Raw genomic sequence first — 23,973 nt, forward strand, 5'->3', positions numbered from 1 at the left:
AAGGACAAATTGGTTCAAATTCTTACACATCTGAAGGAGGAGGAGCTATAGCCCACACAGTGGTATCACAATGGGCCAGCCAGGCTAAGTGTGTCCCTCACTTTCCGGGGGGCAGCCAATTTAATCTAACCTCTGATCCAAATTTAGGTCTACGTCTATGTCCCGGAAACGAATTGAGATATCACAACAAAGGTTACTCTATATTGAAGCCCTCGGCAACTGATTCATTTGATACCCATATTTTACGTATAGATTCTAAGGTTTTTTCCGGAAGGTTAGATGTCAGTACTAGAAATTGGCTAATGTTCTCCAAATTTGAAATTCAAGCTCTCAATAAACAAAATGCTCTTTAGAACGCAGTCTAACTCACCTGTCACAACATTACTTACTACCGCTCTTTCTATCATTTCAGTATCAATGTGTAAGTGAGAAAAACAAGTTTTTCAGTTTGTTAAGATTCCAGTTGGAAGTTGGCCTAAACCGCTGAGTTGGCTTAGTAAGCGCTATACAAACCATTCCAGGCTTCAGTTAGATCTTAGCTTCTTTTGTGTGCGGACGTAAGCGGAATGTGTAGTATTGATATTTGAAATTAGTTAGGTGTTGATTTGAATGAATACTTGTTTTCTCTCTGCATATAAAAAAAGAAGGTGTTTGACTGTGTGCATGGGCGTGCATGTATAGGTGTTAATTCGAGTGTATTCTCGAGTAATATGCATCAGTGCCCCAAACGAAAAGTGTAAACAAAACAAAAGTGGTAAAAGAAGAGTTCAGTTATAAGCATATGAGCGTGACGTCACAACCACACAGAACTACAGAGAAGTGTCTGAAATGAAAATGATTGGCAGCGATTACGTACTAGAAGCACATACTATTTTTCATACAACGGAGGTAAAGCAAAAAAAGAAATACACTGGAAAACGTGAAATTAGTGAATTCGTTTTTAGTTATAGTTTGAACTTTGTTTCGATTTTGACTAAAATTTCATAAGCAAGTTCGTTACCGAAGTCTTTTGAATCGTGATATTGTGCTGAACTGTTTATCTTTACAATCTTACAGGTAGATGGCGGTGGTTGCTTCAATGGCGGTGGCAGCTCAGCACTTGTGCTTAAAGGTGTCAACTTGACTGTTCATAGTGGCGAAGTTATGGCTATATTGGGTTCCAAAGGTAGTTTATTTGCTTAAGAACTAAATATTACCAAAAGCGGGCGTGGTCCTTAACCAATTTCTTCCGTTTTTACCACAAATATTCGCCGTTATAAGACAAGTATAAGCGTGAAATTTTGTCATAATTGGCCAATTCTTCTTGAAATTAAAGTTCCTAAAACGTAGAAAAATGCCGGATCAAAGAGGCCGGTGCCACGCCAATTTTAATTTCAAATTGAGGAACTGCCCCTGGACAGTGATTCTGCAAGCACTCGCTATCACGCTTAAATTATATACATTTTTGTAAGGGCCTGTTAAAAGCATTAGACCGTCCATAGTGAAAAAATTGTCACATCTTTCAAAAGGCACCCAGTTTTGCGGGTAGAGATGGTGGGGCTATCATCTTAATGGTACTATTTTCCGGAAAAGATGATTGTGCGTATCAAATAATATGGAGCTACGTGTCTTTGTACATGCGTAATGGATTGACGGGCTTCGGTCAGATTTTGATGGGGATGAAATTTTATTGTATATTCTTGGACACTTTTGAGCCTACTTCGGAATTGTATCGTCAACATTTCCAGATGACTTCAGGAACACTTTCGGATTATCTTAAGTATATCGAAACTAACTATTTCGGCGCAATTTCGGGGAAATTTCACGATCATTACTGTACTATTTTCCGAATCATTTTCAGAGCATTTCAGGACTAATTTTGAACAATTTCAGGATGACTTCGGGATTATATTAGATTTCACTTCGGAATAACCTTAGAATAATTTCGAGATTATTACGAAACAATTTCGGGAAAGTTACAGGATCATTTCATATTGGGATGATATCATTTGGCCGATAGGTGACAAGAGATAGACATAGCCTAACCGGGTAGTTATACCTTAACGTTCAAAGATATAATCCCTACCACCGGTGTGTGGCTCAAATAGGTTGTTCGCATCATGTTATGTGTAATTAAAGCTAAACCGCCAAGTAGAAGTCCTTTCTGCCGATACTGTGTGCAAGTTCGGAGATCCGAGGTGGCGTGTATCTTACTGTTGTTGTTGTTGTAGGAATAAGGTTGCTCCCCGAAGGCTTTGGAGAGTGTTATCGATATGATGGTCCTTTGCCGGATACAGATCCGGTACGCTCTGGTAACACGGCACCATTAAGGTGCTAGCCCGACCATCTCGAGAACGATTTATATGGCCACATTAAACTTTCAGGCCATCCCTCCCTCCCCACCCCACCCCCAAGTTCTATGAAGAGCTTGGGGTCGCCAGAGCCTCGTCTGTTAGTTAAACAGGATTGGGCGCGGATAGGTGAGGTTGACAATTGGGTTTGGAGAAGCTGTATAATGTGTTGGCAACCTGAAGGGTTGCGCTACACAGCCCCTTGAATCTGGTATTTTAGTCGCCTCTCACGACAGGTATACCTACCGCGGGTACATTCTGACCCCCTAACCCGCTGGGGGATGTATCTTACTGTCTTCTAAAGCTGCGATTCGTATGGTATGCTTTTACATAAAATCATTTACCCCTGTTATCTTTCGAGTTAAATCCTTACCATTAAATTTCAGGAAAGAAGTGGTCAATCTGTGGGTCAGATAAGGATGAACACGCATTGATGGTATGAAACTTGGTCGGTAAAACTCGACTTTGTTGCCCCAAACATCTAGGAAAATGGTTTCCACCAAGGCATGACGTACATTGGGCGATATCTCATTCGTATATTTTTGTGCTAGTACCGGTAAATAAGGCAGAACATCGGGGCAAGAGCTGGTGCTCGGCATCTTTACTGTTCGAACTTGCTATGTAGTAGCTGTGGGAAGCAGCTGGTAGAGCGGCAGATGCCACTTGTCGTTAGGAGCGTTTCGTTCGGAGAGCATTCCTACTTGTCTCACAAGAGTCGTGTATCAAACCTTTTGTGGACACGAAATCATGAAAGGTTATATTCAGTATACGTGGTACGCTATATAACCCCAAGGGGACTTAGGCTGAACTGTCTTCCCATTTGCGTCGTGCCTTTTTTAACTTTTACCACAAATAAGTGCGACGTGACCTTTATGCATTACACTGACTCCGAACGGTTTCTGCAAGACAAACGAATTTTCGAAGGCATGGCAAACAATTGCCGAGTACCGCAACCTCTTGATGTTGATTTTATCTGGATTTGAACCCAAAATCTTCGGTGTGGTAGGCACGCTACCACAATACTTTAGTACCTTCATAATAAATAATGTCGACGTCTCCTCTGAAAGACTTTTTGAAACGGATAGAGAGAGGAAACTATTTTACGTATGGTGGTGAAATTACCCAATATACAAAAAATAAAAACTGCTGAGTTCAAAAAAAAGAGGGAAAAATAAATATTTCTGAATACCAACGCTTAAAAATCTTCCGCCTATTGTGCGGAACCTTCATAGTCTCGGTTGGGTAAAAATATGAGAAATCTGTTGGGCTTGGTAATTTAGGATAAATTTCATTTGAATCTATTTCTTTCACTGCTAAAATAATGAAAGACTTAACTGCTTGGATGATTTTCGGCCGTTGCCTTGTCATTCATAGTTCGCTAAAACTAAATCAATTGGAAGCACCGAGGAATATAAGTATCCCAACTCAGTGGAGACTTCCACCCGCTCTGCTACCAAATACAGTCAATTTACCTACTAAAATGCCGCTCGTTGACACACAAACATCTTCCAAAGAACTTTTTTCTCGAATACTAGAAAAACTACGGATTTCTTTTTAAACCGTCCAGGACTTTGATACTTACAGCAGGAAATATCGTCGATATAGGAAGCCTTATTTGATTTCAAATGGTCGAAAAGATCCTTTTTGGGTGATGCTTTTGCCTAACTTCATTTGACAGAGGCTTAAAAGCTTTGCAGGGAACTTAGATTCGACAGCAGCTTCTTTTTGGTGCTTTTAAAAGTTGCTTAGAAGGCGTGCGTCGTTTAATTTATCGTGGGTCTTTTCCGATGTTTTGCGTTTCGCGACGATCTAATCGAAGGCAGATTTATCAGGCTTTAAGTCTGACTTATAAGATCCTGGTTTTGGTTAGGTTTTGGACTTTGGGATGCATTATTTTGTATTTCGTGGCAATTTGGGCGTTTCGCAATATCGCCTTTTTTATGGATACGCCAAAAACCCTTAAAATTTTTATCCGCAGGCCACGATATTTTGCAAAAGAATTGATGTATGCTCTGTACAAACTTTTCAATTTCATGTTTGTATAGCTGGTTGTTGTTGTTGTTGTAGAATAGCTCGTCGGTAGCCTCACATCTCCCAGCGTTGTAGAGTCCAGTCTCTAAATGTTGAAATAAAAGTCAGTTTAATATTCATAAATTTATACTTATGCGAAATTGATTCAAAGAAAACAAATCCCCCCTTTCCTTTCACAGGTAGCGGCAAACGTGCACTTCTCGATGTCATCGCTCATCGTGCCGACGGTGCGACACGCGGCCAAGTATTGCTCAATGGTTCACCGCTGTCCAAAGCGCTCTTCCAACAACGTTGTGGATATGTGACACAATCTTGCTCATTTATACCGGGATTGACAGTGGCGCAGACACTACATTATACACCAACAATTGTAAGCTAAAAAATATTAAATTTTGCTTGGAATATATGAAAAATTAACTTTCTATGCTTACAGCTTTCTGGTTATTTAAAAAGCTCAAAAGTGCGTCAAGTTCTCGCCGATTTAGCGCTCTCACAGGTGGCTCATAAGCATGTTGAATATTTAAATATGAGTGAGGCACGCAGACTGGCCATTGGTATGCAATTAGTAAGAGATCCAGGTATGTGTAGTTAGCTTAACTGAGTTGGTCTGGAGAATGGACCATTCTTGTTAATTGTACCTTAAACACCTAGATGATTATCCCAGTCGAACTAGATCTAGTTTTTTTTACCTGTCTCGCAGAAGTCAATGGATATATTCTTTTTCCTTTACCCACCATTTCATTTGCTTCCAAATACAATAACACTCTTTGAGCCGGAGTGTCTTCATTTATTCGCATAACGTGACCTAACCACTACGGCTCATCATCATATCTTCATTGATAACCATAGGTAGCATCACAGACCGAACCATACATATTCCCGATAACTCTTCCTCGAATACTCCAAGAGCCACCCCCACCTTTTCTTGATACCATCCATTATTTCGAGTGATACCTTAGTACAGACTAATGCAATGATGAAAGACTAATAAAACGTGAGTTTTTTTCATCGGAAGGGGACCACACATTTCAATAGTTCAGTCCAAAGAAGTATTTGTGTTTGATTACTTCGTATCGTATCCGAAATAGACAAAGCCTCTCACAGTTTCGAACTTAGGTATGGGTGCGCCACTCCTTTCCTTAATCGCCGCAATTACTTACTTCTTATTTATACAAGCCAAGGAAAGCAGAACTCAAATTCGAAGAATCCAGTTGTCGCTGTTTGGCTGCTTTAAAATCGCCAATGAATTAGTTTATATCGATTCTCTTGTCTTAATTCTTCTATAGGATTTAGCGTACTGCCAAGATCTGGTTGTACGAAGGCCCACCAGGTTGTTGATATTATTATTGTAGTGATTAAGACACTGTCTGAAGGTTTTGAGAAGTATTATCGATCTTGATGGATATAGATCCGATACGTTCCGGTAAAAAGCACCATTAATGTAAAAGCCCGACCATATCGGTAACGATAAAGCCACATTGAACCTTCTAGGCCATCCCACCTCCATCCCCCAGCTTGGAGTCACTAGAGCCTCGCTTGCTAAATAAGCCTGGGTAGGTGACGTTGGAAGCGGGTTGGAGAAGCTATAAATTGCGCTGGCGTGCCCTTCAAGGAATTGCGCTATACAACCCCTTGAATCCCTACCAGTTATTAAGCTACACTGATAAGCTTCAGTCAGTTCGTCGAGTTTGGGCTTCATTTCGAACAATACTTTAGAAATTTTATGCGAATTTTCTGTGGGTTGAGCAGAACCATATTTGGCAAAGCAGCTGGTGAACATCGTTTACCAACGCTTCGCCTTCATCTCTGAACAGCTCCACGGGTAGTTGTTATCTGGAGCCTTGTAATATATGATCCCACTGCAAGGCTGTCTGATCAGGTCGAAGAAAAAAAATGTAAGGCACGATAACCTCCAAATAGATTTAAGGCCGAGCTTCTCTTCTAAATTGCGTCGTGCTCCTTTGCATTTTTCCTACAAATAGATGGGACGGGATCGACTCCGAAGCTTTTCACGGCAGAGATACAATCGGAGTGTTTGCTAAATCACTGCCGAGGGACGGCCCAGTTTGGTGTAAAATCTTTCTTCTTATTCTAAAATTTTTATGTTGCTTTACTCGAGGCGTAAATCCAGGACTTTTCGTGTGGTAGCTGGAGCACGCTAACACCACGCCACCGCGGCCGCCCATCAGCTGGAAGATTGCTATAATAAACCAAGTGAGGGAACATTATGGGCGCACTCAGTCTATGTGAGGTCATCACGAACCGGTCAATTCAACTTAAGCAAGTATGAGAGAAGAGTGGTGTAAACATTAGCTCTCTGTTTCTCGAGAAGATTCTCGACGGAAACTTTTGTGCTTTCTTTGGTGTACAGACACGTATGCCTATCTTGGTTGCCAGCAGGTAAAAGTCCGAATCGTTTTCGGATGTGACATTATCTATTCGATTTCTCTTCAATCAGTAGTAAGGAAACTAGTTTGTGCCACCATATTTTGATCATATTTTGATTTTTGATTAAGTATGATTTTTATGTCGGGGTTGGAACAATCATCGTAAGTATTTCTTTTCCAGTTTCTCAAAAAAGATATACCTTTCTACGTCGGTCACACCATCTACGGGTACGTAGGCGCAAGTAATAATTATATTGAAGATCCTCATTTTAATGCGAATCTCGGCAAAACACTCGTTCACAGCTACTAGCGACAGTACTTGGCGGCGAAGTCTCTTTCCCACCACAAAACCAACACAATGACTATAAGTTCCTCTTCCCTCCCCAAGGAAACGACGGCAGATATCTTTAGACTTGATCGGCGTTGTCCTTACCCAACCCATCGTCCTTACTGACGTTGAAAGTGCCAAACTTTGTCTTCATGAGCCTATAAACTATCCGTATATCAGTACCTTTACGGGCAAGGGTGCGAACATTCCAGTTACTTGTTCTCCAAAAAACTTCGCTGGGGTCGTCAACATAGAAAATATACCTCATCAGACTTCTGTTAGCTAGCTTTTTTTATTCGTAGCGTCCAAACCCTATAGTTTAGTTACCTCTTAGGGCAGGTATGTCTTACCGCGATATCTCCAAAACCGGCTGACGATATTAAGGGCAGTTCCTTTAATGCAAGTGTTTAGCAAAAGAAACTCAATTTTAAGGTGGCCCAAACTTCGACAGATAACTCCGACAGCGGTTGAGGTAAAGCAGGACAAATTTATTACATTACAAGAGGTACTTCCTAATAATTGAACACGTGTATTGCTGTTAGCTGGAGTCTTCCTAGCTTCCAAAATTTGTACAAGCTTAGCTTTATGATGGTGACGTTTTCAATTCAATTTTATGACTTTCTTAATATATTTCAGTGATGTTGCTACTCGACGAGCCCACACAGGGGTTAGATCCTCTGAGTGCATATTTGCTCATTTCTATACTTTCAAATAGTGCCAAGAAAACGGGTTGCGGTATTTTGCTGTCATTAGAAAAACCACGCTCCGACGTCTTTCCCTTCTTGGACCGCGCATTATTTCTTTGTTTGGGAGGTGTGGTTTATTCTGGTGGTACACGTGCAATGTTAGAATATTTTCATAGCATTGGATTCCCCTGTCCGCAACTGGAGAATCCTTTGATGTATTACCTTTGTTTGTCTACAGTGGATCGCAGGTAAGTCTGAATTTAGAAAAAACGAAAGAAATACTGATGTAACATTGAACTTTTATAGAAGTCGCGATCGTTTCTTGGAGTCCAGTCAACAGATTGAGGCATTGGTGGAGCGTTTTTCGCGTGAAACACCTTTGGCTGATGCACCAATCAACACAATGGGCACTGGAAAGATACCGTTGGCGTACGGAAAGCCTGGTGAACTAAAAGTTTGGATTATGCTATATTTGTAAGTTTATAATTGAAATAGTTCGGTGGGAAAATAATATTACCACTAAGCATATGTATTACCCGGTGTAGGTTTCTTATTATTATTAGGCCTGGAAGCACTGCGACCTTTGTGCAGATCTCTTGTGCATGACCTTTCAGCCTAATTTTGTATGTCGAGGCATTTGATTTATCTAAGTACCTCTTCAGGCTTTTTACTCCATATCAAATAGGTATTAAGAGTCACACCACCTAGATGGGACAGTTTCTGCCTTGCCAGAGCGACACATTCGCAAAGAATTTGAACCGACGTTTCATCCTCCAGCTTACAGAAACGACAAATTTAAGTATCGGATAGAATTAACTTACCTAACTGATATCGTCAACCACAGTGTCCCGTATAGTACCCAGTGAGAGTTCTCAGGTCATCCCTGCTTTGATTAATGAGTTTGGCTGATACTTTCGTTGCCGGAAGTATAAACAGTTTGGCCTGTCTTTGCCCTGGGCAGTCAATCCCGTGACGTCTGAATTGTTTTATTTCCCAGTCTTTATGGGGAAGTGTGCTTTTTTGAGCTCACAAAAGGGCTCTGCACCATAGAATGCTGCTATAGCACCCTGATTTGCTAGGTAATCTGCATGTACATTATCTTCATGTACCTGATATCCGGGAATGATCCCAGGTCATTAAGGGTTTCAATGCAGTCATCCACTAGTTTAGATGTAACTTTGTAGGATTGCAAAGCACGCAGCGCGGCCTGGCTGTCCGACATAATGTTGATGCTCTTCGAGGATGAGCCACTCGCAGACATTCTCTACCGCAGACTTCTATTGCATGGATTTCTGCCTGAAATATGGTAGGGTAGCATTCCATTGGTATCGATTTCTTAAAGTGCGGCCCATAGATGCCAACTCCCGTTCTTCCGTCATCGAATTGCGATCCATCCGTGAACCAGACACTTGAGTTAAGGTCATTGTAGTGATTCCCTGTTTCCCAGTGGCTGATGTCGACAATGGACACTTCAAAGTTCCATGTAGTAGTCCCGATATGATCCTTAACAATCACAGAGTGACACCAAACAGTCTTAAAATTACTCAGGAATGACCATTAATTGATACCAAATCAATGCCAGCTATAATGGTGAAATTACCCCAAACTGTCCTGAAATTATGCCGGAAATAGTTCACAAATGATCGGGAAAAGTCAGAAAAGTAAACTCAAGATAATAACATGAATAAGATAAATAAAAGGCCCTTAACAGATCCCAAATTAATGATTCCGAAATTATCTCGAAAACAATTCCAAAACTAAAGCCCAGAATTTACATTGAAATCATACAGAAATGATCCAGAGAGCCCCCAAATGATCAGATCCGTGGCAGCGCTAAAAAAAATCCTAACCTCTATCTATATATATGATGAAAACATTGGCCTTCGTCAAATACACTTATCCCTGCACAAAAAATTGTGACAGTAACGTAAAGTGACAGTTTAGCACTACAGATTTAATAACTTCTTCTGAATTCGAGCTAATCGGAGCAGGTGGCGGCCACACTTCTACCAACAGCACCTGCTGAAATCTGCGCTATAATATTATACTGTAACGAATTTTGGGAAATTCCACTTATTTAAAACCCTCCGCTAGCGTTCCAATCGCAAATTGTTAAATAAATCACTCCAATATTCTGTATTGCAAAATGCTCTTTATTAGACTACCTTGAGAGTAGTACAATTATATTTCACAATTATACTTCATTTCACAACTGATAGCGTGTTTAGTTATGTCAGAATTCGCCACAATATTGTAGACCAACCTACGACTGAACCAGTTAAGAAGGTGTTCAATAGGTCTTTAAAGGGGGACTTGTAAATTCGTAGCACATTCCAGAGTGGACAGAATTAAAACTAATACCGTCTCTTAATGCAACATTACTGTGCTATTCCAAAACTAGTGCATTGCGATGCAGATAGGGTTTTAGCAAATTGGAAAAGCCTGTTCCTATCGAGGGGTAAACCGTTGTGAAATCCGCTGATATTAATCAGATAATGAACGTGCTCAAGAATGAATTATACGTTGGGCGGAAGTCTATGCATAAAACATTATTTCCATAATTAATAACTTTTCATTATAGAAAATTACTTGCTTCAACATTTTCCTGCGGAATTGCTGGTATGCAAGCGCTGTTTATGCGTCTATTATTACTGCCAATGGCGATGGCTCTTATGTGGCTATTTTACACGAACGTTGGTGTGAGTTCTCTTACAAAGTTCAACTTTTACCCTTCAGCTTTTTTTGAAAATATATTAAATGCTATTCCCTTTTCTTTACAGGATGATTCACAAGGTTTCTTCAGCAAAAATGGTATGATTCTCAATATAATTGGATTGGCGTATGGCTGCGGTATACTTACAACAATTTCACTATGTAAGTTAAGCTTGAAAATTCCATCCAGAACACTTTATGGTAATTCTTTACTTTAGCTCACAACTTCTAAAACTCGTCCAAAAATATCAAGAGAGGTGTCCAAAGACGTGCATTTTATGTGTTTGTTGTAATTTTGATAATTTTATCGTACCCACAAAAAAAACTGTCGATGAAAGTGTTTTGAGCGTGTTTAGTTTTGATCTCCAAACAGGTGTTATGGTTCCCAAGTACTATAGATCCCAGCCCCATAGTAGTGGAAGAAGTATGGTCTGCGGTATGCTGCGCTGATCCGGAAATAAACAGATCCTACTGGCTGCCGAATTACTGTAGCGTTTTCCAAGCGGAAATATTAGCCGTAACTAAAGCAATAGAAACACTGGAAGATAATAGCTTAAGCTGTAACCGTGTTAACTTTTATATTGGCAGTCAAGCAGCAATTAAGGCAATAATCTCGCATAGCACAGCATCTAAATGCATGTTAGAGTGCAAGCTGTCTCGGGATAGAGTCGGGAAAGGGAGAAGCATATATCTATATTGGGTCCAGGGCATATGGGAATATATGGGAATGAAAAAGCAGATGATCTAGCTTAAAAGGTCGCATCTCTTGAAGTTTGCTCCGTGGACGTCCCACCTAGACTGGGCGAGATTAAGCAAAGGCGAGAGGTGCACATGATCGACCAATCAAGAAAGGCGTGGGTTCAAGTGCGTGGTTGAAAAGTGTCGATGATTATGTGTAGGTCTTACAACCCTAGACTAACAAAGTTGCTTCTATCATTAAAAAGAGAGGACTGTAGACTCATGGCGGGTATTCTGATTGGACTCTGCCTTCTGGCGTCACATGCCTTTAAATTAGGCTTGGCCAGTGAGGGCAGATGTAGGAAGTGCGGGCTGGGGGAGGAAACCATCGAGCACGTTCTTTGCTCATGCCATGCGCTTGCCAAGCTAAGACTCCAGCTGTTGGGAGTGATGCAGTTGTCAGATCTAGAAGCAGCAAGTGGCTAGCATAGTCCTAGGAAGCTTCTAATATTTGTCAAGAGGACGGAATTATTTTATAACATAGGTCCTGGTTTTTGATAGGGTTTGTCAGTTTGGTCGTTAAAAACAACCTTCACTAACACTATGGACTCATTCGGTCTATGTGAAGTCCTCGTGGACCGGCCAGTTCAACCTAAACTAACCCAGCCCCGATTTCGGGGCGCCATGTTTCGGTTTTTTGGAAATATCTTTTGACAGAAGGATTCGTTGTCCTGAGTCCGAAACGCGTTTTGACACCTCTCCCGATATTTTTGGACGAGCTTTAGCAGTTATGAGCTAAAGTAAAGAATTACCCACTATATTCTAAATGTTTAATGGTGTGTTCAGTTTATACTTATATTTTAAGAATTCATGAGCTTAACACCGGCTTATAATAATTGAATTTCAATTATTATGTTTTTCTAAGAGAAACTGAAAAGAACTGAATTAAGCATGAACACAAATACCAGCAGGATAGCCTAGTGGTTAAAGGCTACTGCAGTTTCACCATGTGATTCACGGTTCGAATCCCGGTGAAACCTTTGATAGCATTACAAAATTGCATGATGATGATTACGTTGGCGGTTTTCGAAATGGTTCCATAGCAATATGCCAGTAAATGTTTCTTTCTTTTCTGTTTCTCTTATAAAAACATAATAATTGAAATTCAATTATTATAAGCCGGCGTTAAGCTCATGAATTCTTAAAATATAAATAATTACTATAATAATTTATTGTTGCAATTTTAGTTCCAATTTGGCGCAAACGCTTTTCACAGGACACACCTGAAGGTCTTTACTCAGGCGCAACATTGCTTATTGCCTACAATGCCATTTCGATACCATTTTCTTTGATATCGGCAGCCGTTGCTAGTTGTGTTATTTATCCGTAAGCATGCAGGAACAGCTTTTAAGTTCTATAAAAACTACTCGAAATATTTTAATTATTATTTTTCAGTTTAATTTTGGATCCAAAATTTCCGAATGGCCCCGTTTTCGCTTACCTTTTGGTCGCATTGTGGTCGAGTTTTGTTTTGGCCGAGCAGTTGAGCATTGCTTTTTTGTTGGTTGTGAAGATACCATTCAATGCCGCTATTGCCGTTACTTATATTCTTATGATTAGCATAGCATTGGCTAGTGGCACCGTGCGATCGTTTAAGGGACTACAACCATGGCTGCAGGATAATACGAAGGGCACTCACACCCGTTACGCATCATCGTTGTTACACAGCATTGCTTTTCAGTCTCGCAAGATGAATTGTACTCCTACGGCGTCGGTTATATGCCCCAAACCGGCTGATTTTCTACATGAACGCCTCGGCATGGCGGATCCAGATGTAAGATGATTACCTAACTTAAGTTCAAACAATATTCATATTCATATTTACTAATCCGTTATATCCTTTTCATAGGAAACAATTGATGTTGCTGCTTCGTGTGCTTTTGCGATTGGTTTGGCTGCTTTCAATATGCTGATTTACTTGTTTCCAATGCCCAGATGTGTTAAACAAAAGTTTAGAGACTGATTAAATATTTGGTTAGTTTGGAAGAAATCTCATTAAAAGTGCTTTCGAGGTCGAACTTCAGCACCAACTAAGTATTTGATTATACCTACGATATTAAGTAATAAATAAAAGTCATATAAAACAGAGCATTTTTATCTGTTTATTTGAACAAGTTGAAGCTTTTGCCTTAAAGTTATAAGCTTCTATCTTGTAAGAACGAAAACGGTGGCCTTGTAACTGATGTCCAGAGAGTACTTAGGTTATGGAGGGAACACTTCTCTGCTCTCCTAACTGGAGACAGGGATTTACCGCACGGGAATGACGAACCCGATCCCGCAATCGATGATGATGATGGGTTTTGATGGATTGCCTGCGAAGTGTTTCTATCGGAACCCACCTATGGAAGCAGAATGTGCTCAATCGTTTCCTCCTCCAACCCGCACTTCCTACATCTGCTATCACTGACCAAGCCTAATTTAAAGGCAAGTGACGCCAGAAGGCAGTGTCAAGTCAGAATACCTTTCATGAGTCTACAGTCCTCTTTTTTTAATGATAGGAGCAACTTTGTTAGTCTAAGGTTGTAAGACCTGCACATAATCTTCGACACTTTACAGCCCCGCGCTTGAACCCATGCCTCTCCTGCTTGGTCGATCATGTGCACCTCTCGCCTGTGCAATGCGGTTTCTACAGACGTACGCATGCTGTGTTGTGGACAGCACCTTTTCATCCACGTTGGAATTTATGTACATATCTATCAGCCTCTCAAAGGGTTTGAGCAGAAATGATATTAAGCTAATGGTCTGGTATACACGTGACCAATCTTCCCCGCCCTTGGTAGGAAAGCTACACGAGGAGTTCTCCAAGAGTGCGGTACATGATTCAGCCTTATGCATCCATCGAATATTATTTTAAGCCATTCCACGACCGCCATACTTGAACCTTGTAGCATGGCCGGGAATACACCACCTGGGCCCGGCGATTTAAACTTAGAAAACGTCTTCACTGCCCATTCGATCTTGGTATCGGTCACTAAGCCCGGTACAACCCTCTCCGTGATCGAAATATGAGTGATGTCTGCTAGCTCTTCTAAACCGTCTCCCGATGGGAAATATGTGTCGAAAAGCACTTCAAGGGAATCCTCACTATTACGTGACCATTCCCCTTTCTCTTTCTTTATTAGTCCTGGACTATGTTTCCCCTTGCTAGGACTTTTTTCAACCGTGCTGTTTCGCTGGAGCACTCTATGCCTGTACAGAAACTTTTCCATGAGATTCTCTTCGCCCTGGAATTTCACGCTTGTAGATCCTCAGTAGATCCCTATACTCATCCCGACACGCTTCGCTTACCGCGGTCTTTGCTAGCTTAAACATTTCTTTTACCTGTCTTCTTAGAAGACTCAGCTCATTGCTCCACTATGGCGGCTTTGCTTTGTCTCTGAATCTTCTTAGAGAGCAAGTTTTGTTACACGCAGTCATAAGCGTCCTTGTTAGGAATTCATTCGACTCCTCCAGTTCCTCCACATTGGCAACCTCTTTGGGTTGTCCCAGTTTTGTTTCTACCTGTTTCTGGAATTTAGTCCAGTTCGTTGACCTAGTGTTTCTTCACTTCTCCACCCTTTTTGGGGGAATGTTGAAGCTGATATACGCATGGTCGGAGAAGGATGGTCTATCAAGAACCATCCAATCATACCTTGACATATGATGCTCGCAGCTCGATGTAATATCCAGAACATTGCTGGATGTTGGACCAATGTATATAGGGACATTACCTTTTTTGGCTATCAGCAAATTGGTTTGCAGGATGTAACAAAATAAAGATTCGCCTCTCTCGTTCATATCTGCTCCTCCCACGCATTGTGGTGCGAATTTGCATCTGCGCCTATGACCAACCGCCCTTTGCGTCCTTCCTCCTGTACTAGCCTTTTGCACTCCATGGGTGACACCTCCGCAGCATGGGCCATGTAGCAGGATGCCAGGATAAAAGCCCGCTTATTCTTTTGCTCAACGGCCACCACTATGAGGTCCTCAGTATTGTAATTAGGCAGCATATATGAATGCAGCTGTTTCCTTACCATTACTACAGCTCGCACCCGTCCTTCCGCTTGCGCATAGTAAACGCCAAACCCGCGCACGCTAAGTCCAGAAACCTTTCTCCCGATGAGAGCCACGGCTCCTGGATCAGAGCAACATCAATCTAACCCTCCTCAAGGGTTAGGAGGAGTTCGCTCTACGCCACTTCACTGTGTTGGAGGTTTATCTGTAGGACTCGCAATGCCATTGGGCTGTTTGTCCCCCTCCAGCATCTTCGTCGTAACGTCGTCGTCCTCCCCTTGCCCTTTTGGTTTAGAGTATTCGAGGCCCCCTTCAGCCTCTCGTAACTGTTGTGCCGGGTATTCCTCTGCGGCGGTTGGTCCTCTCCTAACACCTTCGTGGTTACGTCGGCTACCTCCACCTGTCTTTTTTCTTTTAGGCTTTTCCTCGGGACTTCTTTTCCTGAGTCGGATGTAAATTTTTCCTGTGCCGAAGGACATTTTGCCAAGCTGCTTGTACAATATATCCTCCGCCTGCTTGTTTATTTGGAAGAAGATCCACACCATTATACCATCCCCCCGAATCCAAGGTTGGAAGGGGCTTACGTGGTTGTTCCCGCATCATCTTAAGCATTAAACCAATAAGCTCGCTTTCTATGGATCTTCACCTTTCAGTAGTCATCTGACCGAAAGGACTGCTACGATCACCCAGCGCCACAGTTAGTGACTGCTTTGCCACATCACTCATCTTCTCGGGAAAAGCCGGAGTCTTAGTGTTTTCTCCCTTTGGCACCTCCGAGAAAGCCGGATTCTTAGCATTAACTCCCTTTAGCACCTTCGAGAAAGCCGGAGTCTTAGCGTTATCTCCCTTTGGCTTATCTCCTACTTCCGTAGTATGACTCGCAGCTTTCGAGGTAGTTGCTTCCTCGCTATTGGGGCCCATCTGTCTTACAGCTTTGGGCCTACTTGTCTTGGCTATGCGACTGCCTTGCCTCGCGGCTCTGGGACTGATTCCTTTCTGCCTCTTTAAAGCAGGCCTGTCGCCTTCTGCCGAACGTTGCCTCTTCATTCGGCCATTCGACGCTTCTTCCTCCTCGTACGTCTCTTGTTATATTTATCCTCTTTGTCGGTACTATTGATATTCGAACAATATCACCGCCATCGATAGATTTTAGACTTTATATTTTCATATGTATGTTTACGAATAATATGCTTAAGGAAATTATATCCATATTCTTACTTAACTCTTAATCCTTGGTATGGAACTTATGTTATCGCGAAGATTATCTATTGTCTATTGATTGTAGATCAGTACATGTGTAAACGTGCTCCTTAACTTGTATGTCTTTATGACAGCTGTAGATAATTTATATAAGTAGTTAAAACAAAAAACACTCGACATTTAGGAGTCGGGCAGTACGAGCTACGCTGCCACAAACCTGGACATTGCCGTATATAACTGCTTGATGCAACTCCGACTCTAAGCACCACGAACTACATTTATTTAGTCTGAAGGAGCATAAGCAGACTAGCACACTTTTCTTTACAAAGTCGCTAAACGCCTTTGCCGAGTCACCCTCGGACAATCCCGCTTTCGCTTGAAGTGCAACTAAAAGTATTTTCCATGTTTAGTTTTTTTAAACAGCCTATACTTACCTTATCTGGCAAAAATATTTATTCTATGCAGAAGTATATTTTAAATATTTATTAAAAATTTATTTACAGTAGAATTTACAAAGTAAACATACTTTGAATTTAAAATAAATTGCATTATCGAACTTAAGTAACTTAACTGGTTTTCGTTTTAAATAGTATTTTTGTAAAATATAAAAATTTCGGTTCGTAGTACAATGCATAACTCAATTATATGGTTGGCTCATCTCATCAGCTGATTTTATTTATTTCATTGCATGGTCGATGGGATTGTCAAAAGGAGATGGCAAACTCAAAATGAAACCAACGCATTGGTAACATGTTCTTACACATACAAAAACTGCTAAGTTTTATGTTTCCATTCCATACCATTCGCACCAACACCAATACACAGATTTTGACAATTTGAACAGACATATTTTATTATTGTACAGATGAGCCAACCATATGGTTGAACCATGGTACAAGGTGAAATCGTAGAAGACATTGTTTAAAGAAAAGCAAAATTGATATTTCTATTTCCTCGTGGTGAGTGCGATGTTATTGTGAATTATTAAATAATTGAAGCTAGTAACACCACCTTATATAAATTCACATTCCTGTACATTTTTCAAATTATAAAGAAACGTTTCGAAATTATTGTGGAAAGAAATCGAAATGACAAAAAAGTGTGGTTCAAAAAAAGATATTAACTTAAAATGTTGCATCTTTTCTTGCAGTATTTTCGCGTATTTTTTTTAAATTATTTTAACAATTCGCAAATACTAGAAACACGCAAATAATAAAATTATTATATTATAAAATATGAAATTGGGGGAAATACATTGGTTATTCTTTTAATTTTCAGCGACCGATAATGGGCTCATCGAATGACATAAGAAGAGAACCTATAACTAGAGAACGCTTAACTATAGAGAACCGCCAACAGAACGAAAAGTGGGAAACAGTAAATCATCAAATCGCGGGTAGGTAATTCACCATTCGGGAAATGTGGCATGAAAGTCGTCAATTCCAACGCTAGCAAAATTTAATTTTGATATAATAACCAAATATTAACAATTTTTTTTTAACTTTTTCTATAACTTTTTTGTGAAGTTTTAACGAAAACACCAAGTTTTTTGCCAATCTTCAAGTAGGTAATGTGGTGAATTACCTAACGCTAGTTTGACAATTTTTATTGCTGCCCATCGTTGGCGATTTTCTATAGCTTTACGTCTCTGGACATAAGTTTCTTTCTCACCAACTTCGGGATGACTAAAGGTTAAGTATCATGGCGATTTAATTCCTTTCAAAAACTGGCGAGAATAACAAAATAGCAATATTTAAAGGTGAGCTGCCGTCACGGTGCTTAACTTGTTACAGAATGTATCTAGAGATGGTAAAGCTACGAAGAAGTGCAGTCATGGACGAAACATATATAACTGTGCGTTCAGTTGAGGGCTCCGGCGATTAACAACGAAATTGACTGAATTTGTGTATGTGTGCGTGTCGGGTGGTTGACGGCTGCCCCGCGACTATCAAATACAAAGCCATCAATCAACATTTGCATTGAGAAACCGTAGCGTTCGGACGTGAATATGCCGTCATGGGATGATTATTTTTTTTTTACTTGCAACTACAGCAGTTTTATTAAATAAAAAGAAAAAGAGAGATAAAAAGAAATTGTGAATGAAAAGCTTGTACGCAAAACGTAATAGGTTTACACATATCTTTGAAACGAATTAAAAATGTCATGTTCATATGAATTGCTGTTCTTCCGCGCAGTTGTTAATTTGGAATGTCAACACAAACTAAAAACAACATTGCTGTTTTGTCAATCACACTCCGCGACGATCAAATAAGCAAGCGTCAATAAAAAAATAAAAAAATTTTGATTTTCATCAACGTGCAGCCGACAACAAATACGTGTGTCACAAAGCCACCTGGCTGCACTAACACACACAAAATTCTTTCAATCTCGTTGTTAGTCGCCGGAGCCTCTTAAAGTAATCGGCAGCTACTACTTATTGCTAATTAGTTACCAACGTAATGACCAAGACACAATAGGGGGACTCATGTAACCGTATGAATGCCTTATAAAGTGTGTAAACGTATAAATTTATCTAGTGCGTAAACGAACTGTCAAATTTTGTATGAAAAATCATTTACACAATTTGTATAAATCTACGCGCACATTTCATTGTGTAAACGCGGTAAACTCAAAGGAATGCAACCTTGCAGACATTACAGCAGGCATTTTCATCAGAAATCTCCAACATCAGCAAGTCATTTACTAGAATATCTTAGTAAAGACGTTTTAGTTTTGATTTTTCACTTAATCTTGGAATTTTTTAATTTGTATAACAATCAAAAAATGTTTGTTTGGCAATAATACAGCTGATAAACAATCAAGTTTATCAAGAGCATTTCTAGGTGCGTTCATATAACAGCGTGTGTAAATGGATATAATTTTACACCTTATAAGTTTATATGCTTTCATGAGTCCCCCTAATGGATCAAGCAATAAATATAAAGCAACCTCAGGCTTGGCAATTGAAGTTTATTTCGCCTTGCCCATTCACATACAAAATTTAGCGTACATTCTCACTTTACAAGAAAAATACTTGCTAACACATTTTGTGTTCTATCCATTTGTTAAATTGCAGTTTCTAACTGTGAAAAATTTTAGAAAAGTACCAACAAGTGGGAAAAATAAATTCACTTCAAAGCGTGAAAGCAACCTTAGCCAAATCAAATTTAAAACTCTTCTTCTTATGCCTTGCTTGCAACAAAAGTAGGAAGATTAAAACTTATTCATGTCAGATGGCGCTTGTGTCGCTCGCTGTGCCGTTCTCCATAAAAATACGTGCAATCTACTCATAATGCGTAAGATTGTGTTAAACGCATCTGTATGAAACCCGCTTTTGTGAAGGGGCTTTAAATATTGAATGCACACATTTTGAGTCATTTTATACCTAATTATTTAAATGAAGCTCTGTGCTTTTATTTGAAAAATCCACTAACTAAAATAATTAGATTTTCGATAAATCATAAACCCCTTGCTTAATTAATCGAAATTCTGATTAATCAAAACCGAAATTTGCTTGAGTAGTTTTGAAATATTGTAGACAAAAATTATTCATTTTGTTTAGATGACCAGCTAATGTTGAATTTATTAAAATTGTGATTAACAAGAATGGCGACTAACCAGTTTATTTGCTTTTAGACTAACTAAAAACTGTTACTTTTGAAGATTAATCCAAAATTCAAATTAATCGCTTAATTGAATAAATTAAGTTACGAAGAAACAGCTTTGACTGTGTAAAAAATAAAAATACATAGTTTTAGATACTTCAAAATTAGAATGATTAAAATGAAGTTAATTAAAAATAATGTTGAAGTGAAAGCTGATTGCAAATAGGTAAAGTGGTTAAGAATGCATTCAAATTGTTTTAATCAAAACAGCGGTTACTCAATTAGTTTGCTTTTCGATCAATCACAAAAACTGATTACTTGAGGGAAGTTCTTTTTTGATAATTAAATACTATAGTTAATCGATTAAGCAACAACTTTTAGTTGTTCTTATTCAAAATTTAGATTAATCAATTAATCGCAAGGCCCCACTTAAGCAGAAAAAACCTGGAATGTTCAATTAGCCTAGACTGACAAGTTGATTAGGCTTGACTTAGATTCCAAAGAAAGCTAAAAGGAGTGAGTATTATAGACTGATTCAGATAAATGAAAAAGTTCTATCAAAATTCGATTTAACTTTGTAACTTAATTGGAACTAATGAGTTACATAATGCAAATACTCGCTCAGCCTAACCAAAGTTTGCAAAAAGTGGTGATTCTTAAGTTGAGAAAGAGATAATTGTCAACTTGTACTCAAATAGGTTTCCCTGATTGGATAGTGATTGATGATGAATGATGTTGGATATCAATTTGGCAACTATAAATTTCTTAAAGTTGGCGAATGTTAGAAAATGATGTTGAAGATAAAATCAATAACTATTAATTCCACAAAATTTCTCAAAGTTTGCATTGTGATTGAAGAATGATGTTGGATGTCACTGGAGAACTCTAAGTTTCTCAAAGGCTGGATAATGATTGGAAATTCATATATGTTGGATATCAGCTTGAGAATTAAAAATTTCCCAAAGGTTGGAGAATAACTAGATAATGATCTGACTGGAGAATTCTAAGTTCCTTAAATGTTGGAGGCTTATTTAATAACTATGATTTCCTTAAACTTTTTCAAATGTTTGGTATCAGCTTGACAGCCATACATTTCTCGAAAGTTGAAGAGGTATTTTCTTAATGAGCTGTGTTGCTCATTAGCAAGATGTACAATTTCCAAGCCAATTCAAGTCTAAGTCTAAAGCAATTACACCATAAAAGTTTTGAATGTTATTGCAATCTAGACAGTAACTCTAAACATGTGAAACCGGCTGCTATACGAATTACTTACTTAAATAGTAATATTTAATTTTTAAAATATTTAAATTTTTTAGGGGTGTGGTTAAAAGTATTGCTGAAATAAATGTCATACCTAGAGTCATTCTGAATGGATACATTTTTTATGAGACTGGCTTAAAAAGTCGCGGGTCTATTTGGAAAATTAAAATAACTTTGTGAAAGAACTAAAATCAACTACACAAACAATGATGGCGGCGTGCGACTGCGAAGCTGGAATTATTTTGCGAATTCTTTCAGCTTGCCACTCGTCTCACTCTCTCTTCAGTTTTTGCGTGTCTTCACAAACTCTGCAAACTCATACTCTGGATACTCTTGTGGCGACTCACTCAACGTATCGGTATCGTAGTAGGCGTAATCATAACTGGTGTCCTCATCAGCATGTGGTGGTCGCTTTGAAGCGGCCTTACCTTTCTTACCCTTCTTTCCAGAAGATTTGCTACTTTTAGGCGCTTTAGTTACTTTTGATGTAGATATAGACAGACTGTAAGGTGTTGTTGCATAAGGCGTTGTTGGGCGACGCGTTGTGACCGTAGAAGATGTAGACGTTGCTGTCGTAGATGGGCTAGTATAGAGCCGCGTTGTCGATGGACTTGTCGAGTAAAAAGCGAAGAAGTTAGAGGTGGTGCTGGGTATGGACGGCGGTGTTGTGTATGTAGTTGTTGACGATGATGATATTATGGGTTGTCTAGTGCTCGTTTGTTCTACATTGGGTATATATTGTGAGTTGTATTGCTGTGAAGTTTTCTCTGCCTTGAAGATGTCAGCACGCAATTTATTAATGCTGGCTGCACCAAAATTCAATGAATGTGCGGTCTTAAAAAGTTCTTCTTCATCGCTGAGATCGACCGGTTCAGCTTGCTCTTGTTGCTGCTTGCGGAAGGCAGTTTGCTGTTGAGTTTTCAAATGCTTTTGTGGGTTCTGGAAGTCGTTGTCATAATTATACGGACGTGCTGTTGTTGTTGATGGGGATGGTGTTGTAGTCACTTTGGTTTTTGTTGTCGACGAGCGCTGCAAATTGTGACGATTGCGAGGAAAATCGAGCTCATACAATTCAGGATGATATTGACCATCATCCTCATCGGGATCGTAGTAGGGATTCGCTGTAGTGGGCGTTAAAATGTTAAACGAAACTTTTGGTTCTTTTGTAGCCTTACTCGATGGGCGTGCAGTTTGTTGTGTTTGATAGTAGAAGTTTTCTAAAGGTTTTTGATATGTCGTCGGCTTGAAGGTAGTTGGAGTGACGGACTGCTGAGTTTTTGGCACAAGTGTAGAGAATTTTTTTGTTGTGCTAGTTGTGGGTGCATAGTAATCCGTCTCCCGCTGAGTTGTGGCCTTATAATTGATGCTACCACGGCTCGCAAACCCACGTGGACGGGTATCTGCGTTTATGGCAGACTTGCTAGTACTTACGGCTGCTGTGGGAGTAGTAACTTTCTGTTTCTTGCCACCATTAAAAGCTGTTGGTTCTGCATTTTCTTGCCGCAATGCCTTCTCAGCTGCGGCGGCACGTGAACGATAATAATATTGAGGTTCTTGGTAGATATTATTTTCTACTGGATGTTGTGCGGGTTGTATCGGTTGTGCGGACTGTACGGGTTGTGCGGTTTGTATTGGCTGGAATGGCTGTGGTTGTTGTAGTTTTATTTTAGAGAAGTCATCATATTCGTTCGCAAAGGCAGCGGTAGAGTTGCGCGCAGCCAGCTTCTGTTTAGTGCGCTCCAATTTCTGTGCTTTTCTCGTCGAAGTTGTTGGCTTATTTTGGTCCTTTGTCGTCCCTAATGGTAGGTACGTATTCGCATTTGAACTTCTGCTTCTAGCACTAACCCCATTATCCCTCGCCAATTCGGTATATTTTGGTGTTGTGCTCTTCACACGATAAACGCTGTTCGGGTTGTAGGTTGTGGGTTCAATTTTTTCTTGGGTTTGATAGTCCTGCGCATTAAAACTGAAACGATGAGCGGCGCTACTATAGCTGGGTCGTGTGCTAGGTTCTGCTGCTGAGGTTGATATCGAAATCACTGGTGTTCCATAGGATTTCTGTGTTACAAAATCATGGGCACTGGTGTTATAGTAAGTCGACTGTAGTGTTGGCCTCTTTGTACCCTTCGTTGTAGTTGTGGTAGTTGAAGGGGTTGTTGTTGTTGTACTTGTTGTGGGTGTTGACGTAGTTGTTTGTTTAATACGCTTTGCGCGTGTGGGTTGTGAGTGCACTTTGCCCGAGGTGGTTGTTGTTTCCGTAGTCTTTTTGTTGTTGTAATCCGTGAATTCATTTAACTTCACCTTTGTTGGATGATCGACGAAATCGTCTTCACGCCCACCATTGCGATTCGAAAAGAAATGTGAACTATGCGAACCCTTGAAGATGTCATCGTACTCTTCTGCAAATAAAGATAAAAATTAAACGTTACATTTTTCGATGGTATTGGGCATTATACACACACAAACATACATACATCTATACCCAACTATTGAATTTAGGGAAATAAGCGCTAAGCAAAATAGTTAATACTTGATGCATCTCAAGACACAAGCGATGCCTGTCATAAGAGGCAACTAAGATCCAATGAAAATACGTAACAAGCCTTGCGTAACATCTGATAACGCCATCGGCATACGTTTTAGGGCATCGAGGAATATTTGGAATAGGGGAAAGTATTGGTGCTCAGATGTTTGATATCCAAA

At 39.8% G+C, this 23,973-nt stretch overlaps 2 protein-coding genes across 2 annotated transcripts in view; one reads left to right on the forward strand and one right to left on the reverse strand.

Annotated features, from left to right (window-relative positions):
* Positions 1 to 553: 553 nt before the first annotated feature.
* Positions 554 to 13,303, forward strand: LOC137244897 (ATP-binding cassette sub-family G member 5). Its single transcript, XM_067774632.1, has 11 exons — positions 554 to 888; positions 1,057 to 1,165; positions 4,541 to 4,731; positions 4,795 to 4,939; positions 7,713 to 8,010; positions 8,069 to 8,236; positions 10,344 to 10,461; positions 10,543 to 10,636; positions 12,400 to 12,538; positions 12,608 to 12,986; positions 13,062 to 13,303. Exons 1-11 carry the CDS (start codon positions 829 to 831, stop codon positions 13,173 to 13,175), a joined length of 1,815 nt encoding a protein of 604 aa, XP_067630733.1. The 5' UTR covers positions 554 to 828; the 3' UTR covers positions 13,176 to 13,303.
* Positions 13,304 to 16,885: 3,582 nt separating this feature from the next.
* The window catches only part of LOC137238150 (mucin-2), a 51,388-nt gene continuing 44,300 nt past the window's right edge, over positions 16,886 to 23,973 (reverse strand). Inside the window, exon 5 of the mRNA XM_067762811.1 lies at positions 16,886 to 23,669. Coding sequence (XP_067618912.1) covers positions 21,553 to 23,669 — 2,117 coding nt within the window. The 3' untranslated portion in view covers positions 16,886 to 21,552. The remainder of the gene's footprint in view (positions 23,670 to 23,973) is intronic.

The sequence above is a fragment of the Eurosta solidaginis genome, chromosome 1 (genome assembly GCF_040869045.1).
Source record: "Eurosta solidaginis isolate ZX-2024a chromosome 1, ASM4086904v1, whole genome shotgun sequence".
Classification (NCBI taxonomy): Eukaryota; Metazoa; Arthropoda; class Insecta; order Diptera; family Tephritidae; genus Eurosta; species Eurosta solidaginis.

Excerpts from the sequence above, each read along its gene's own strand:
- LOC137244897 (XM_067774632.1), top strand. The coding sequence starts at position 829 with ATGAAAATGATTGGCAGCGATTACGTACTAGAAGCACATACTATTTTT. Across the intron at positions 889-1,056 it reads CTATTTTTCATACAACGGAG|GTAGATGGCGGTGGTTGCTT; the intron begins GTAAAGCAAAAA and ends ACAATCTTACAG. Across the intron at positions 12,987-13,061 it reads TCGGCATGGCGGATCCAGAT|GAAACAATTGATGTTGCTGC; the intron begins GTAAGATGATTA and ends TCCTTTTCATAG.